Raw genomic sequence first — 19,110 nt, forward strand, 5'->3', positions numbered from 1 at the left:
TTATGTATTCATAAATAGATGTATACTTATAAACAACATCAGCAATAAGGCACATCGAAGTCCACAATTTACTTGAAATCACCTGTTCACTTAATCAAGTTCCAGATGCGAGAAGACCCTTTTGCAGTGTCTTCTCATGTCTGGTATTTTCTTAGATGACCAGGTCACTTCAAGTACGTTGTGGACTCTGATGTGCCTTATTGCTGATGTTTTAAATAATATTATAAAGTTATCACAGAGGTAATTCATTCGCAAGGCTGGTGTGCCCTCTGTTCCTTGTTTTATATAGTGATAGGTGACTACTGATTTTCAGTGTTTTTTTTTTTTTTGTTTTTTTTTTTAAGTACAGAGATGAATTAACATTATCTTCTAAAGAAATGCATTCTCCTTTCCTTTTTGTAGGAGGAGGAGGAGAGCCCGGACTCGAGCACCCCCATTCCCAGAGTGTAAGTCTGGCCATCACATCATATGGAATGTAGTTGAATGTAGTTTAGTTATCCTGTACAAGAAACAAGCTTCCTGATCCACCGGTTCAGGCTTTTTTCTGTCTTGTGGGTTTCTATTGTTACTCCATTTTAAATGTCTGCTTATTTCATTACAAAAGAGTGGAAATGGAAAGTTAACCCTATATATATACTTTAAAAAAGTACTTGTCTTATTGGGTATAAAAGAATACCAGCTGGTCAGGTCACTTGATTCAGCCATACATTTTCTGTGATTTAGATAAGAAATTCTAAATGATTCTCCATAAAATCCCAATGTTCTCTGTGCTTTTATTGCCCTTTCATGAAGCTGGATTTTTAGGTGTACATATTGAGGCGCTCAAGTTGAGTATAGCTACTATCGCCCCGCCATTAGGATCCGGCATATTGGGTACTCAGCTCATTATAGTCATTTTACACTCTGATATAACAAATGTTACCCTCTGTTTCTATCTACATGTATGATATCCACTCTCTGCCCTGCATTAGTACTGATGACTGACTGTGGTCTTGGGCATGTCCTGGCCACTTGAGGACAAGTAATGTCGATCACATATAAGTACCTAATTGTCCCCTACTGAGCAGCATTATCGCGTGTCAACGTTGGTACTACAGCACCTGTGAAAACAGAATAAAGTGCTACATGTATTTTGTTTTTGGGGGAACTGGGGATGTGCCTGGTGAGACTTCTTTACATTTGTGCCTTAGAACTTAGACTGCTGCGGACTCTGCATGCCTGAGTGGCCAATTGCCAGCTATTAGCGCTGTCACGTGGAAGGAAGGGGAGTAAGTCTCATCCTCCCCCATACCTGGAAGAACCTGGCATATCTATCTTTTTGCTTCCAGCCGAGGATGGCAGCAGATAAATTAAGTTGCTGGGTAAAGCACCAGATCACTGCACATAGTCATTCTACATCCAGGTGATTGAAGATTTGTGTTAAACATGACATAATGGTAGAAGAAACCTACGTTTTCGTTCATAAGGCAGTTCAGAAAAGTCGGGGCTGTCTTAATATTAACAGCAGATTTGCATGAATTTGTCTGGAAAGTTGACCATTAAATTATGTTTCAGTAGAACGGATTACATTGTGCGGCCGAGTTCTGGAGATGAGAAGCGGATTTTCCAGGAACAGGTTGGTTTCCATTATTATTGTGTCACTTAATTAGTAATACTGTAGCCTATTTTTCACTGTTAACAAAAGGTAATTTGTTCCACGAATTCCAGCTGTAATTTCTGTCTTTGCTCCACCCAGGAACGGCACCGCTACCTCCAGCCACACAAGGCCTTCACTTTCCGCATGCATGGGTTTGAGTCTGTGGTTGGTCCAGTGAAAGGTGTATTTGACAAGGAGACGTCACTGAACAAAGCCCGTGAACACTCACTGCTGCGATCTGATAGGCCAGCTTACGTCACCATCTTGTCTCTTGGTAATTTTCTTCCTGTGTCAGCTCTGGGTGGAAGGGGCTTGGGCAGTTAACCATTTGTGACATGGTAACAAACTTTTTTTTTTTTTTTTTTTTTTCCTCTTTGTGAAAGAATTAAAGGTGACTAACCAGAGGCAATATTTTTTCGTAAAGATCCAGGAAAGTTGGAAGTAGCTTCCATTACTTTACATGCTATTTAAAGCCCATTACACAGTAAAAGCTACCCTTGCAGTGTATTTAAGAGTTAAATGCTTAAAGGGTAAGCTCACCTTTACAGAAAATTTGTAAGATGAACTTATACCGGAGTCCTGTGATCACCTGCTGTGAGACAGGTCGCCGCCTCACCAGTCCGGGAATTTGAAATCTCCTTGGCTTCATCTCCTAAATGTACCTCTGAGTGTATGGGATGTACCTCTCAACGTCCCATGAACGGCGCTGACCAATCAGAATCTGCTTAGCCTGTCCTGTCAGCGCTGGAGAAGAGGAGAGAGAGCCGTTGGTATTTCAAATTCCCGAACCAGTAAATCGACCTGATGTCTCACAGCGGAACTTTGGGATAGCAGGACCGGGGAGATGGGGTCCAGTGTAAGTTCACCTTACAGATTTTCTACAACAGTGAACTTATACTTTAATAGGTTTAGGGGTAATAAATAGACAATAATACTCACCTGCCCACAGGCTGTTTGACTGTTCCCCTGAAGCCTCTGCTCTTCGACATTCTGGCCAGCAGCCAGCATTTTCACTTTGACGCCATTACATACAATGCAGGATAGTAGAGGGTGGGAGCAAGGTATAAGGTAAGTTTCATGCCTTATTCCTCTAACCCTAGCCTTAATGAACCTTAATGAATTTAACCTTTTATAATGAAGGGGAGCCCAGCTTCAAGGGTATTTTTTTAAAGTTAAGTTTTACAAAACATACCAAAAAGAACCTTCATTTAGCCTACATTTTCATTTAATTTTTTTAGCCTACATATTCATTTTCACAAAAATAAATGAAAATGTGTTCTGCAGATGTAATAGGAACTCTATCATCTGAATTGTATGTGATAACTATGAAGTATCCTTTTTATAGATTATTCACGTAAACTTTTCATTCTCAGTTCGGGATGCGGCAGCCCGTTTGCCAAACGGTGAGGGTACACGTGCTGAAATCTGTGAGCTGCTGAAGGATTCCCAGTTTCTGGCACCCGATGTTACCAGCGCTCAGGTAAGTCATGGGTTATTGATATTGGGCTGGCGGTTTGTGTTTTGGGGTTCCTTGAGGGCTTGTACTACCCAAGCTCACACTATCCGTATGGTCATCTAATGTTAGGTTAACACGGTGGTGAGCGGTGCGCTGGACCGGCTGCACTATGAAAAAGATCCATGTGTGAAATATGACATTGGACGCAAGCTGTGGATCTACCTCCATCGAGACCGCAGTGAGGAGGAGTTTGGTAAGTCTCCTGTCAATATACTCTGCTTTTGATGTTCATTTCCTGCATATAGAGTCTTATCCTTTTTATTCTTTTCTTCTGCAGAGAGGATTCACCAGGCACAGGCAGCAGCAGCCAAAGCTAAGAAAGCTCTGCAACAAAAGCCAAAAACGCCCTCAAAAATCGTACGTTCCTGATTTCTGCCCTCTTCCCTATTCCTGTCCCTCTATATTGTTTTCTTCCTAGAGCTCATCTTTTCCATATTTCACTTGTATTAGCACACTGGTGAATGTCAGAGCCATGTTTATGGAGATGGATGGCTCACTCAATGCTCTTGAAATAGAAATGGAATTTAGAGGAAATCTCTCCAAAGTAAGGGAAGTCCCTTGTATACAGCCACTCCAAAGTAAGGGAAGTCCCTTGTATACAGCCACCAAAACAAGTGTCCCCACTTGAATATTTCTTCTCACCTTCTGTTTTTAAGTGACAACTCAACTCCATTTCAGTCCTGATGACAATGGTCACAAAGACCTCAACAGAAACCTAATAGAAGTTCTAATCTTTCCTCACATAATCCAAAGCTAAAAAAAAAGTTGGACATTAGATATTGTTTTTTAGTGTAGTTAAGCCATCATAATTTATTAGGAAGAGCTGAGGGTTTTAATAGTGTGGCTGAGGCTGTCTGCTCCTCTTTTTTGTATGTGGTTTGGCCTCTGGTACGTACTGAAGCGTGGGGTCCCTGTGCTGGTAAATTACTTCTTGAGGTACAATACTTTAAATCTGAACTTAATGCCACTATTGCACCCAATCTGTTTAAGATTAGTTCATAACCATTTTTACTATTAACCAGTCACCAGAAAGCTATGTTTTTACTACTTCTGATGTCATCAGCTGCAGTCGACATCCCTGAACTGTCCTGGAGCACTAGTTAGAACGACATGTCTCCTGAATCTTTGGGCATGTATTGATGTGTATTGGTGTTTCTATGGGCAGTGACAGGGAAATTTTTTCCCTCTGTCCCAAGAGCTGCAATTTTACTTCTCATTGGAATAACCTGCTTGTTATGAGTGGTCAGATTGCACACCCACCCCATGCCTCGCAAGCACAATTTCAGTGCTGAAAGCTATCTGCAGAAGTGGCCATTATTCGATTTGTCCCCTGTTCAATGAATGGTAAAGGCAACGACCAGTCGCTAAAAAACAAAATTACTGCCTAGGGTGTAATGCACAAAACTTTTGGGTTGGCTTTGAGAGCTCTTCTGCCAATTTGGCTAATGGCAGGCATTACTTATGGAATGATTGTTCTTCCTGGAGTTGAGGTTTAAGTCGCTGATTCGGAAGAAGTATGCAGATCAGGGGATTGGACTTGTATGGTATGGGTAATGTATGGCATGGTCATGTATTCTATGGGTCACCTATGTTGCGTGTCAGTGAGTCAGAAGGCACTGAAGAAAGTGACACCCAGGCAGGTGATATTTGGAGAACAGCAAAGGCATACTCTATATTTCTGGCAGTTCAGACTTTCTTTTTAATTCTGGTTTATGTGCAGAAATCCGGCAACAAGGAGTTTGCGGTGAAGGGCAGCAGCACGCCTGAACCAGCTCAGCTGAACTTCAATGAGTGCAGTATGCCGCCAACACCCGGGACACCCAGCACTCCGACTACACCAGCGCTTCCAGCAATGCCAATGTCCCCCACATCTGCTGCAGTCAGTAAGATTCTTCCCAGCAGTGTTCCTGAGTCCCCAAAATCCAGTCCGAGGTAAGAAGCCCACAGTCAGTCAGAGTTCCTTATACCTTATCCAATGGTAAAACAGAATTTAATGGTGTGTTTTTCGGTCTGCAGTGTCCTTTTGGTGTCCCCACCCACCATGCCCCAGCTCAGCACTCTGCTGGCTCCGTCTGTGACAAGTCATGTGACTACTGTGACCGCGCCTCCTGTCAGGAACACTACGCTCCCCTCCACCCCTTCAATCCCACAAGTACGGATTGTTACGGCTTCTGCTGCTATTCCATCCGCTGCTTCGCCTGCCATTGTTACCCAGTCTCTTTCTCCCATTGTAACACACATCAGGATGCCTGTCACAACGACCACTTCTAAAGGAATAACCCAGGTAGGATCGCAATGCGCAGTTGGCTTATAATAATGGAGTGGGTTAATTATCCCAGCTGGATTATTATTGTTTTTTTCTCTCCCCAGGTGGTGACAATGCCAGTGAAGACACAGGCAGCTGCCAGCATCCCGCGCCCAGCCATCACAGTAACTGCTCCTGGAACCATTTCTGTGACCGCTCTGACTGCACCTACAGTGGTCACTTCCAAACCAGTGGTCAGTACCCTTTCAAGTTCAACTCCCACAATACTGCAGAGCATCACAGGACAGAACATCATCAAACAGGTGATTTATGGTACAAAGCTATTCTATAATGATTTGTATTGACTGTGTGATGTCAGGGGGTACAAGAATACAGTGTGCCGTCAGGGGACACTGGGTAATGTCAGGGGTTTTGAGGATAGGATGTGATGTCAGGGGGAGCAAGGACACTGTATCCCGGGGGGGGGGGGGGGGGGGGCTACAATATGATGTTAGGGGGGGGGGGGGCACGCCTGTGAGTGCGCTGTGCTATGTTGAGGGGGAGTGGGGTGCAGGGTCTCTGTGCCAACTGTAGAAACCTGACAATATATTTACAATTCTTCAGAATCTTGGGGCTGCTTTATTTGTTTTGTCTCGTCTTTTTCAGACATTAGAAAATGATACAAGGTTAGGTTTTTCTTCTCTATGTGCAACAAAGACTTATTAGACTTAAAGCGGGAGTTCCGCCGTTTTTTTTTTTTTTTTTTAAGTCTGCAGCTACAAATACTGCAGCTGCTGACTTTTAATATAAGGACACTTACCCGCCCAGCGCGCCCGCGATGTCGGCACCCGAAGCCGATCTCTCGATCGGCTCTCGGGTGCTGCCGCCGCCATCTTGGGTATGGGAATCAGGAAGTGTAACCTTGCGGCTTCACTTCCCGGTTCCCTACTTCGCATGCGTGAGTCGCGCTGCGCAATAAGGATGGTCCCCGCTGTCTCTGGGATCCGTGTGTTTCCCAGCAGGCAGCGGGGGACCCGCAGGAAGTGGCGTAAATATCCGCAGATTCTGCGGATATCTATGCCGGAAGTGGGTGCAAATACCTGTACTATACAGGTATCTGCACCCCCCTGAAAGGTGCCAATTGTGGCGCCGGAGGGGGGGAGGGTTCCAATGAGCGGAAGCTCCACTTCCGGGTGACGCTCCGCTTTAAACTAATCTTTTGGTATTTTCATTCATTTTATACCCTCCAATCTATTCACAGTAACAAATATGTTTTGACTGCTTTTGGGCCTTCAGCTTTGGATCTCCTGTGTTTTTCTGATCTTTCTCTTCTCTCTGCCAGGTTGCAATATCTGGACAGCTTGGTGTTAAGGCCCAGCCTGCACTTCCAACCACCAATCTGCGCATACAGGGCAAGGACGTTCTGCGGCTTCCTCCTTCTTCCATCACCACAGATTCTAAGGGCCAGACTATACTGCGCATCACACCTGACATGATGGCAACGTTGGCCAAATCCCAGGTCACAGCTGTGAAGCTCTCCCAGGAACTTTTCTCAGCTGCACCACCCAGCAGCTCCAGCAAAGGACTCTTACATATGACGTCCAACCCGTCATCCCCTTCTCCTCCGATACCCACAGCCATCAAGGTGGCACCTGAAGTGAAGACGGCAGAGCATGGTGGTCCTGGGTTTAGACTGATGCCCGCTCTGGGTGTTTCTGTAGCTGACTCTAAAATGAAAACCACAACTACTGCAGAGACAAAGCCAGCCACAACTATACGTATTGTGCAGGGACTGGGTGTTGTGCCGCCTAAGGTAGCAACTACACAGAGTATTACAGTGACTGCCAAACCTGTAGCCATGGCATCTTCTGCCCTGGTCAGCCCTGTTCATGCGGCCTCAACAATCAGCCTTTCACCCATCACCAACACTGGCACAAAACAAGTAGGAGCAGCAACAGCCACTGTACGGCAGATTCCAGTGACAGCAGCTCAGCAGGTGAGGTGTGTGTGTGTGTGTGTGTACACACAGAGACCTCTAATGGGGCATGGAGTTGTGAGTACATCCGTGAGCAGACTTCTCTGATGGGGTCTACAGCCGTGTGTCGGAGACCTCTGATGGAGTCAGGAGCTGTATGTGTATATGAACAGAGACCTCTGATGGTGCCCGGAGCTGTGTGAGCCAAGACCTCTGATGGGGCCCGGAGCTATATGAACCGAGACCTCTGATGGGGCCCGGAGCTGTGTGAACCGAGACCTCTGATGGGGCCCGGAGCTGTGTGAACCGAGACCTCTGATGGGGCCCGGAGCTGTGTGAGCCGAGACCTCTGATGGGGCCCGGAGCTGTGTGAGCCGAGACCTCCGATGGGGCCCGGAGCTGTGTGAGCCGAGACCTCTGATGGGGCCCGGAGCTGTGTGAGCCGAGACCTCTGATGGGGCCCGGAGCTATGTGAGCCGAGACCTCTGATGGGGCCCGGAGCTGTGTGAGCCGAGACCTCTGATGGGGCCCGGAGCTGTGTGAGCCGAGGCCTCTGATGGGGCCCGGAGCTGTGTGAGCCGAGACCTCTGATGGGGCCCGGAGCTGTGTGAGCCGAGACCTCTGATGGGGCCCGGAGCTGTGTGAGCCGAGACCTCTGATGGGGCCCGGAGCTGTGTGAGCCGAGACCTCTGATGGGGCCCCGGAGCTGTGTGAGCCGAGACCTCTGATGGGGCCCCGGAGCTGTGTGAGCCGAGACCTCTGATGGGGCCCCGGAGCTGTGTGAGCCGAGACCTCTGATGGTGCCCGGAGCTGTGTGAGCCAAGACCTCTGATGGGGCCCGGAGCTATATGAACCGAGACCTCTGATGGGGCCCGGAGCTATATGAACCGAGACCTCTGATGGGGCCCGGAGCTGTGTGAGCCGAGACCTCTGATGGGGCCCGGAGCTGTGTGAGCCGAGACCTCTGATGGGGCCCGGAGCTGTGTGAGCCGAGACCTCTGATGGGGCCCCGGAGCTGTGTGAGCCGAGACCTCTGATGGGGCCCGGAGCTGTGTGAGCCGAGACCTCTGATGGGGCCCGGAGCTGTGTGAGCCGAGACCTCTGATGGGGCCCGGAGCTGTGTGAGCCGAGACCTCTGATGGGGCCCGGAGCTGTGTGAGCCGAGACCTCTGATGGGGCCCCGGAGCTGTGTGAGCCGAGATCTCTGATGGGGCCCCGGAGCTGTGTGAGCCGAGACCTCTGATGGGGCCCCGGAGCTGTGTGAGCCGAGACCTCTGATGGGGCCCCGGAGCTGTGTGAGCCGAGACCTCTGATGGGGCCCCGGAGCTGTGTGAGCCGAGACCTCTGGGGCCCCGGAGCTGTGTGAGCCGAGACCTCTGATGGGCCCCCCGGAGCTGTGTGAGCCGAGACCTCTGATGGGGCCCCGGAGCTGTGTGAGCCGAGACCTCTGATGGGGCCCCGGAGCTGTGTGAGCCGAGACCTCTGATGGGGCCCCGGAGCTGTGTGAGCCGAGACCTCTGATGGGGCCCCGGAGCTGTGTGAGCCGAGACCTCTGATGGGGCCCCGGAGCTGTGTGAGCCGAGACCTCTGATGGGGCCCCGGAGCTGTGTGAGCCGAGACCTCTGATGGGGCCCCGGAGCTGTGTGAGCCGAGACCTCTGATGGGGCCCCGGAGCTGTGTGAGCCGAGACCTCTGATGGGGCCCCGGAGCTGTGTGAGCCGAGACCTCTGATGGGGCCCCGGAGCTGTGTGAGCCGAGACCTCTGATGGGGCCCCGGAGCTGTGTGAGCCGAGACCTCTGATGGGGCCCCGGAGCTGTGTGAGCCGAGACCTCTGATGGGGCCCCGGAGCTGTGTGAGCCGAGACCTCTGATGGGGCCCCGGAGCTGTGTGAGCCGAGACCTCTGATGGGGCCCCGGAGCTGTGTGAGCCGAGACCTCTGATGGGGCCCCGGAGCTGTGTGAGCCGAGACCTCTGATGGGGCCCCGGAGCTGTGTGAGCCGAGACCTCTGATGGGGCCCCGGAGCTGTGTGAGCCGAGACCTCTGATGGGGCCCCGGAGCTGTGTGAGCCGAGACCTCTGATGGGGCCCCGGAGCTGTGTGAGCCGAGACCTCTGATGGGGCCCCGGAGCTGTGTGAGCCGAGACCTCTGATGGGGCCCCGGAGCTTTGTGAACCGAGACCTCTGATGGGGCCCCGAGCTGTGTGTACAGAGACCCCTGATGGGGCCCCCCGGAGCTGTATGTGTGTATGAACCGAGACCTCTGATGGGGCCCCGGAGCTGTATGTGTGTATGAACCGAGACCTCTGATGGGGCCCCGGAGCTGTATGTGTGTATGAACCGAGACCTCTGATGGGGCCCCGGAGCTGTATGTGTGTATGAACCGAGACCTCTGATGGGGCCCGGAGCTTTATGAACCGAGACCTTTGATGGGGCCCCTGGAGCTGTATGTGTGAATGAACAGAGACCTCTGATGGGGCCCCGGAGCTGATAATATCATAAATAAGGTCTGGAGATTCTGGTGACTTCCCTAGATCACAAAAAATATACGGTAACTATTTAATATGGCAAAGGATTTCTATTTGACTTTGTCCAACCCTGAGATGTACACAGCCTGCAAAACAGCATAGTAGTCACTGTTTTGTGAACTGCCATTTTCCTTTGTTTTGTCACCTTTCCCCAGCCTTTGAGGCAGTTGTACGAGATTTATGCAATTTCTTTGCTCTCTCCAGTTGGCATTTTCCTTGTTGGCATGCAGCAAAGTCAGATTGCCACTTAGTACTAATCCCCCCCCCCCCCACTCGTTCTACTGTACATGAGATTACTGGAGGTAATGAGTGATATTCATGCACTTATATTTGCATTTTTTAAAAAGCATGTCGTGAAGCCCATAATGGTATTATGGGTTATAACTGAACTCCATTTTTAACCCATAAAATATACACAATAACAAATTAATACAGCTCTGAAATCATTAATGCATCAATAATTATTATTTTTTTTTTTTTTTAATACAAGCATCGTAACTTCTCAAATTAGAGTTTTGGTTATCAGCTTCTTGCAGTCCCTGTACAGCAGAGCTCAAATTGGAAGTGGGGGAAGCAGCACACGGAACCAATAAGTTGTAATGCAGCATTCCTGTGTGAACAAGGAACATCCTGTTAAGCCGATGATGGGAGTAGTAATTCAGTGGGGGTTGGAGTATGTTCTGTAACCATTTTAATAATATTCCTCTACTTCTCTTTCACAGGGCAAAGTTCCAGCTCGAATCACCGTGCCACTGTCTGTCCTGGGTCAGCAGGTGAAGGGGAAAAGCGTTATGGCAACTCCCATCATCAAAGGAAACCTGGGAGCCAAGTAAGTGCCTTCACCTTTACCTCTTTGGGAGCCACTCTGCACTCTGGTCCTTGAGGGTCGGTTCCCACTGCTGCAATGTTTGAGTTTGGATGTGATTCGCACCACACTGCAGTGCAAATCACATGTAATCTCTGTATGATGCGATTTCAGCCACACTATCTTATAGTGACTGACAGCGGCTTCCAAGACTCTAATCAACTGTTTTGAGGGAGGAGTGTGGGAGTGGCATAAAGGGATTGTAAAGGCTCGTGTTTGTTATTTTTATAGAAAAAAAAAAAAAAGTGTCATGGATTTGTAGAGAGCAGCCCAGAACCTCCTCTTCTCGGGTTCCTCTTTGGTGCTCCTGGCCCCTCCCTCCTGTTTGAGTGCCCCCACAGAAAGCAGCTTGCTATGGGGGTACCTGTGCTGGGTTACAGCTCCCTGTGTCCCACCCCCGCTCCCTCTCTCTCCTGATTGGCTGGCTGACTTTGACAGCAGTGGGAGCCAATGGCGCCGCTGTTGTTTCTCAGCCAATCAGGAGGCACAGTCTCGGACGCCCGAGACAGTCATGGACATCACTGGACAGAGATGGTGCTCTGGTAAGTATTTCGGGGGCTGATGGAGGCTGTTGAGCACACATAGAATGCATGAAGATAAAAAAGCTTCCGACTTTACAACCACTTTAATGTCCTGAGTTTTGGACCTATCTATGTGTTTTAGTTAAAGCAGAGTTGGAAAGCACACATAGTAAGTGCTGGGGTCTTCAGTTCTATTTATATTAAAGCGGTTCTTCACCCTAAAGGGGAAGTTCCGCTAATCTTATCCCTCCCCCCTCCGGTGCCACAATCGGCACCTTTCAGGGGGGAGGGGGGTGCAGTTACCTGGATAATCCAGGTAACTGCACCCACTTCCGGCCAGACCGCCGCAGACCCCCGCAGACGCTCCGCCCCCCCCCCCCGTTGTGTTCTGGGAAACACACAGTTCCCAGAGACACAGCGGGGGACCATAAGAGACGCGCAGCGCGACTCGCGCATGCGCAGTAGGGAACCGGGCAGTGAAGCCGTCATGCTTCACTTCCCGATTCCCTGACAGAGGATGGCGGCGGTGGCAGCAGCGAGACGAGCGATCGCTCGTCATCTGCCGCCGACATCGCTGGAACCTGGGACAGGTAAGTGTGATTTTATTAAAAGTCAGCAGCTGCAATATTAGTAGCTGCTGGCTTTTAATATTTTTTTTTTAGGTGCAGCTCCTCTTTAAGAGGGTTTACCGGCATCTGGAGTGATCATACTAATTACCCCCTCAAGCTCACCCTGTTTCTCCTGGTCGCCATTGTCACTGAGAAAATGATGGGAATATCCAAAACTTTCACAGTTGGTGGGGGAAAATCTTCCTTTGGGGACATCTGTTTTGGAGAGAACTAAAATGTCCTCTTCTATTCTGTTGAGTGCCTGAGGGACAGGAAGTGAAGAGAAATCTCCCTACACAGGCACAAACTGCAGAGACATAAATGACAGAATTTTTAACCCTTCTATATTCTATCCAAAGAAAAATGTTGGCTTTAGATTTATTTTGAGCAAGCAGTTTGATTGTTGTGGGAATGGTTTTACTTCTATTCTAATTTGTATAATTCTACCTCATGGATAGTGCCAAAGAACTCTGCATGTGTGTTTTTTTTTTTATTTTTTTTATTTTTTTTATTTATTTTTTTGACACTGCTTTCTCTTTTCAGTATAAGCGGTTTGGGGCGGAATATTATTCTGACAACAGTGCCAGCAGGGACCAAACTCATCGCAGGAAACAAACCCGTCAGCTTCCTGACCGCACAGCAACTACAGCAGCTCCAACAGCAGGGCCAGGCCACACAGGTAGGAGGGGGGGAGCCTAAAGGATAGGTTACTGTCAGGAGCCACTCGCAAAGGATAAGGGCTCCTGAGCCAGGTCACAGGCAACCAGCCAGTCCAAAGATTGTCGGCTTCCATCACTACAGCAAATGGTAAGCTCAAGAATGGACGTGGCCAGGCTATTGGTCAGCAGCACTGGTAGAAATTTGCATATCCGTGCAAGTTAAAATTTGGGTCTTCCAAGGCAATGAACAGTAAAGCTAAGCAGTCTTGTAGTCACCAGGTTTTGTGATACCTGGAGCACTTCAGCAATACTTTACCCCTTTGCATCCAGAGCTGTTTTTGCATTTTTTAGGCACATTTAGAAAATAATTTTAGCTCTGAAGATTGCATAAAACCCCTAAAGCATTAAATATTTTCTGAAAGCAGACACCATAGAGAATAAAATAGTGGTAGTTAATTTTTTATTTTACACAATATTAGCACAAAGGTTTAGGGCATAATTTATCTTCAGGGGTGCCTTGACAAGATACCTTAAAAAATTGCCCCAAAATTGTATACAATCCGGTGGGTGGATGAAACCTGCCCTTTAGTTACACAAAGCCACAGGTTTGCATTGTACACCAGTGCAACCTTCCAGCTGCCAACCTCCTAATGACCAATGACATCAGTTGATGAGGAGGATGTTGGTTGTCTACATATCATCCTTGTTTGACCTTCCCTTGCCTCTCTATATCAGCATTGGGGTCTCATTAGCTAAGTGATGGAGAAAAACTGAGGGAGAAGATAAACATTGGAATACTAGTCAGTACCAGTTTTCGCAAGTGTATTTGCTTTGGAAGAATAAATCATTTTTAATGTTGGGTGTCCTACGTGTATTGATGTTGCTGCATTATGTAAAACTATCAGAATATTTTTTTTTTTTTTTTTTTTTTTTTTTTTTTAGAATGGGGTGCCTCAAGTCTGTCTAATTTTTGAAGGGTGCCTCGAGATTGTCCATAATTTTTCAAGGGTGCTTTGACTGAAAAAAAAGTTGAGAAACACAGGTCTAGGGAACGCAAAATTTCAGTTAAAAATTACAATAGTCAAAAAAGTCATTTTAGAACACACAGACGCAATTACCCAATTTTTGAGGGTAAAATTATAAGAGTCAATGTTTCCATATTTAGGTGCCCCTGACACATGAATTTACACTTTTATGTGGGGGCCCTCAAAAATGTTTGGTGGGTTGCTTGGGTGTAACCTTACTTTTTTTTTTTTTTTTTTTTCCTCACATAGGGACAAAAAGTCCCCTGTATATTTTTTATTTATTTTTTGGTGACAGGTTCTTTAATGATATAACAGAAGGAGAGCGGAAGCTATGCTGGTTGCGGTGCAGAGTGGCCATTACTGGGGGTGTTTGGAAGAAATCTGGTGGCTGCTCAGCTGCTGGATCGCCTCCATCTGTATATCTGACAAGTCGACTGCCAGGTATCACACACACTCCCCTTGGCTGTAGCCACCAAGAATGTGTGTTTAAAAAAAAAAAACAAAAAAAAAAAAAACCTCCCGCTGTCAGGGCTGTAGGACATATGGACCTGGCAGTAAAAGGGTTAAAGTACACCCCCCCCCCCCCCAGTAAACCGTAAATGTCTCTGGTTTTCCTCTTGCCAACTATTTTTTTTATTTGTGGTGTTATTCAATGCAGTTTTGAAAGTGTATGTAGTAAAGAGGCCCTATCATAAAAGATGATCAATGCTATCCTTTGATAATTGAATGTAAAGATCTAGTGGCTTCTATTGATAAGACCGTCGGATTATTAGAGATGTCAGCTGTCCCAGCAGTATAAGACACAAGTTTCTGTATTTTATATCATAACTAATACTTCAGTGTAATTAAAAACTTCCTTTATCCTTACCAGGTGCGAATACAGACGGTCCCAGCCTCCCACTTACACGCTGCAGCAGCCTCCACCTCCCCGGCAACCTCCAAGACCATGTCCACAGTTGTCGTTACAACAAATCCTCCCAGTAAACCAGCAATGGACCCTCAGCGATCCTTGAACTCCTAAGTTTAATTGTGATGAAGTGAGATTTTGGGCTCCCTGTATCTAAGGACTTCCTCTGCAAGTAACCGTGTTAATTATGACACATCTATGCCAGCCAAGGGTGATCCTGGGAACGATTTCCAAGCCGGCCAAAGCAACTATGGAAGAGAGGAGCAGTGCTTTTTGTTGTCCACCAGTTGACATGTTGTCTATTGTCTATAAATGGTTGCTAATACGCACAACTAATTTCTCGAAGACAGACACAATTTGCGTTCTGATACTTAATATTTTTTATGCTGTTAAGGCAAATGATAAAGTAATTAATATATATGTATTTGCCTTTTGCTTCTGAATGTTAAATATATTTAAGACTGATAAAAAAAAAAAAGTGCTGCATTTTTGTTTCATTGTGGATATCAGACCTGCATTGCATGACATTTGGAGGTCGCTGAGCGCAGCACTTGATTCCTCTCTTCTTGGAACTTTGGTATAGAAAGGAGAACTGTCTGTGCTCCCTGTAACAGATCTAATTTGCCCTGTATTGCAAATTGAACAGCTGTAAGACAGTGGCAGGCGCTCATACGGGTCGCAGGGGTGTCGCCCCCCCCAATCCATGCGCCCGGCCCTTAATCTACATGCAGCGCGCCGGATGCATGAATTTCAATGGGGGCTTTTGTTTAAGCACATGATTAGAGCCTGAGGTTCTAATTGGCTTCAAAAAGGGTGGGCTCAGGGAGTAGAGCACTGCGCCCCAAGCCCATCCAGTTGTGTGACATTTGCAAATTAATATTATCTAAATGTCTTCCCGTTTTTAAAATTTATTTTTTTTCTCCTCCCGGCCAACCAGGAAGGGGGTCCTGAGACCCGATTAGCCCTGATTGACTGGGAGGAGACACAGGGGGAGGGGGATGCCAAAGCCGCGTCCTGGATTGGGTAAGTACCGGGCTGATGAGCTATCAAGCATTGTGGGGGAAGCAGCAATCGATCGAGCAACGGGGATGATTGGCTGGGTGGGAGGGGGCTGCGGGCCGCCCCTCAAGAAAATTGAGCACCCCACAGGTAAAAGATTAGAAACAGCCGTTCAAGCTATTTTGTATGTGAATCCCTCATCAATAATTCAAACATGAGGCAAACCTATCCATGACCCCAATTTTACAGCAGTTTCTAAATCTAGCTTTGCAGTCCAAGAGGCACCAGACTGACCACACTGCTCTGTAACCTTGCAGACCAGCTCAGACACATCCCTCTCTCTCTATATACAGTTGTGCTCATAAGTTTACATGCCATTACACATTTATGATTTGGTCATTTTTCAGAGAATATGAACAATACAAAACGTTTCTTTCACTCATGGTTAGTGTTTGCCTGAAGCCATTTATTATCAATCAACTATGTTTGCTCTTTTTAAATCCTAATCGCAACAGAAACTACCCAAATGACCCTGATCAAAAGTTGACATACCCTGGTGATTTTGGACTGATAACATGTACACAAGTTGACACAAAGTTGAATGGCTATTAAAGGTAACCATACCTCACCTGTGATCGGTTTGCTTGTAATTAGTGTGTGTGTGTGTGTGTGTGTGTATATAAAAGATGAGTGAGTTTCTGGACTCCTGGCAGACCCTTGCATCTGTCATCCAGTGCTGCACTGATGTTTCTGAGTCATGGGGAAATCAAAAGAATTGTCAAAGGTTCTGCGGGAAAAGGAAGTTGAACTGTATAAAACAGGAAAGGGATATAAAGAGATATCCAAGGAATTGAGAATGCCAATCAACTGTTCAAATTTCAATCAAGAAGTGGAAAATGAGGGGTCTGTTGAAACCAAACCATAAGGTAGACCAGCTATAATTTCAGCTACAACTGCCAGGAAAATTGCTCAGGATGCCAAGAAAAACCCACAAATAACTTCAGGTGAAATACAGGACTCTCTGAAAACATGTGGTGTGGCTGTTTTAAGATGCACTTGAAGAAAGATGGGCTGCATGGTCCAGTCGCCAGAACTAAGCCATTACTACGCAAATTACAATGCAATATACTAAACAGCACAGAGACAAGCCTCAAACCTTCTACCACAAAGTAATTTGGAGTGATGAGACCAAAATTGAGCTTTTTGGCCACAGCCATAAATGCTATATTTGGAGAGGAGTCAACAAGCCTATGATGAAAGGTCCACCATTCCTACTGTGAAACACGGAGGTGGATCGCTGATGTTTTTGGGGATGTGTGCACTACAAAGGCACAGGAAATTTGGTAAAAATTGATGGCAAGATGAATGCAGTATGTTATCAAATACTGGATGAACATTTGTATTCATCAGCCAGGAAGCTGCGCATGGGACATACTTGGACATTCCAACATGACAATGATCCAAAACACAAGGCCAAGTCGACCTGTCATTGGCTACAGTAGAATAAAGAGCCTCATCCACAAATAACATAAGACTTCAAGCTGTCATTGATGTTAAAGGGGGCAATTCACTGTATTAAGAACCGGGGTATGTAAACTTATCAGGGTCATTTGGGTAGTTTCTATTTGTGATTATGATTTACACACAGTTGATTGATAATATATGGCTTCAGCCAAACACTAACCATGAGTGAAAGAAAAGTGTGTGTTCTCATACATATTCTCAAGAAATCATACATTCTGCCAGGGTATGTAAACGTATGAGCACAACTGTATGCCTGCATGGAGCACTGGAGGAAGCAGCAGTTTCACTAATGACAAAAGGGAATTTTTTTCTTGTCCATGGAAATATATTGGAAATCTTAAACCTTAGAGTTATACTGCCGCCTACAGGAGTATTGGATAATGGTAAACAAAAAAATTGTAGGGCAGACCAGGATAAACGCTCCTACTATTACCAACATTCCTCAGTGTTGCAAGTCAAGTAGGAGGCTAGAAGTGTGTTCTTCAGTTCTGCTTGTTTAAAGACTAATCTCTCTTGATTTATTTTAGTTTTTTTGTAGCTGCTTTTTATTTTTCAATATTTATCTTCATCTATTACTGCTGGTGGTTTTAGCTAGTGACTCACCTTTCCTATGTGGCTGTCCTCAGTCTGACCCTACGCAGGTGGATTGGACAAATGTGGTGTTGCTGGGCTCCGAGGAGCACTCTCCGGGTGCAGAGCCAATGGCCAATGACCGAGGAGCACTTTCCGGGTGCAGAGCCAATTTTGTTTTTGGACACCATGATTCCCCATTTCCCACTGGCTTTGCTGTGGAATAGGTTAATGCTGTGGGCTAAAGAACTGATGGCATTCCATTGAGGGGATTGATGTGTGCTCTTTCCCCATGAGCAGCAGTGAGGAAGAATTTTCCTGCTACACAGAGCCACGTGCTGCCCACCTACTTTAGTCATGTTTGTCTCCAAGTAGGTGTGTATACCGCTCAGGTGAGTGCTTGATTACAGTTTAGTGTGGATGCCCGCCCCGCCACCGCAGATATCGCAGATAAAGTGAAATTAGTAATGATTAAGCATGTGATCAAAGTATGAAACTCGTCAACAGTTTGTTCTGTCTTGCTTTCCTGCCTGCTAAGACATTTAAGGAAATATTTTGCATCAGTTCTGTGGTGGTGTGCTGCTGATTTCTCTTTATCTAAGTCATCTTTGTTGGCCAGAACCTACAGTTGTGAAACTTCACCTGCCATGAGTACCCAAGGCCTTGCTTTGACCTTGTTGGTAGCTTACCTCACTGCGGTCCCGACATGTCTGATTTTTGGGTGAAGAACCGTCCTGAGCAGTGAGCCGTTGGCACACTCTCTACTAGTGTGTTGGTGATCGCTTGTTCCATGCCCAAATAGTTATATTTGTAGCCTGGAATCATGCTTCCCTCTGATTTTTGGAGTATTTTCCCTCATCAGCGTTTGTTTTGGCTCTCAGGTTTGACTGGATTCCCTTATCTTTTCAGCTGAGGCTTTTCATTATGGCCATGCAAAACTATATGACCCAAAGTATCCTAGTTATTTAAAAGTTCCAAAATAGTTGGGATGCTGTGTAAAATCAACATAAAAACCAGAATGCATTGATTTGGAAATCTCATAAACCTATATTTTATTCACAACAGAAAATATATTAAATGTTTAACTCTTTCATGACTAAGCCTATTTCTGACATTTGGTGTTTACAAGTTAAAATCCCTATTTTTTTGCTAGAAAATTACTTGGAACCCCCAAACATAATATTTTTTTTAGCAGACAATCCTAGAGAATAAAATGGCGATTGTTACAATATTTTATGTCCTACGGTATTTGTGCAGCGGTGTTTTAAACACTATTTTTTGGGAAAAGGGACACTTTCATGAATTAAAAAAAAAACTAAACGGTAAAGTTATCCCAATTTTTTTTTATGATGTGAAAGATGATGTTACGCCGATTACATAGATACCAAACATGTCACGCTTTATAATTGCATGCACTTTGGTACCTAGAAAATCTCCATAGGCAACGCTTTACATTTTTTTTTTTTTTTTTTTTTTAACGGTTATCAGGTTAGAGTTACAGAAGAGGTCTAGTGCTAGAATTATTGAGCTCGCT

General features: G+C 46.2%; 1 protein-coding gene across 3 annotated transcripts in view; it reads left to right on the forward strand.

Annotated features, from left to right (window-relative positions):
* The window catches only part of NFRKB (nuclear factor related to kappaB binding protein), a 47,702-nt gene extending 31,592 nt beyond the window's left edge, over positions 1 to 16,110 (forward strand). For 2 of the 3 annotated variants that reach the window (XM_077457888.1, XM_077457890.1), the window contains 13 exons: positions 403 to 446; positions 1,555 to 1,615; positions 1,736 to 1,910; positions 3,010 to 3,116; positions 3,222 to 3,345; positions 3,430 to 3,509; positions 4,873 to 5,084; positions 5,169 to 5,436; positions 5,523 to 5,720; positions 6,740 to 7,393; positions 10,621 to 10,727; positions 12,436 to 12,571; positions 14,448 to 16,110. In XM_077457888.1, coding sequence (XP_077314014.1) covers positions 403 to 446; positions 1,555 to 1,615; positions 1,736 to 1,910; positions 3,010 to 3,116; positions 3,222 to 3,345; positions 3,430 to 3,509; positions 4,873 to 5,084; positions 5,169 to 5,436; positions 5,523 to 5,720; positions 6,740 to 7,393; positions 10,621 to 10,727; positions 12,436 to 12,571; positions 14,448 to 14,597 — 2,316 coding nt within the window. In that variant the 3' untranslated portion in view covers positions 14,598 to 16,110. The remainder of the gene's footprint in view (positions 1 to 402; positions 447 to 1,554; positions 1,616 to 1,735; positions 1,911 to 3,009; positions 3,117 to 3,221; positions 3,346 to 3,429; positions 3,510 to 4,872; positions 5,085 to 5,168; positions 5,437 to 5,522; positions 5,721 to 6,739; positions 7,394 to 10,620; positions 10,728 to 12,435; positions 12,572 to 14,447) is intronic. The other variant, XM_077457889.1, reaches the window with a different exon arrangement.
* The last annotated feature ends 3,000 nt before the right edge of the window (positions 16,111 to 19,110 follow it).

The sequence above is a fragment of the Lithobates pipiens genome, unplaced genomic scaffold (assembly GCF_037356315.1).
Source record: "Lithobates pipiens isolate NorthernLeopardFrog02 unplaced genomic scaffold, aLitPip1_a1.2 Scaffold_27, whole genome shotgun sequence".
In the NCBI taxonomy this organism is placed as follows: Eukaryota; Metazoa; Chordata; class Amphibia; order Anura; family Ranidae; genus Lithobates; species Lithobates pipiens.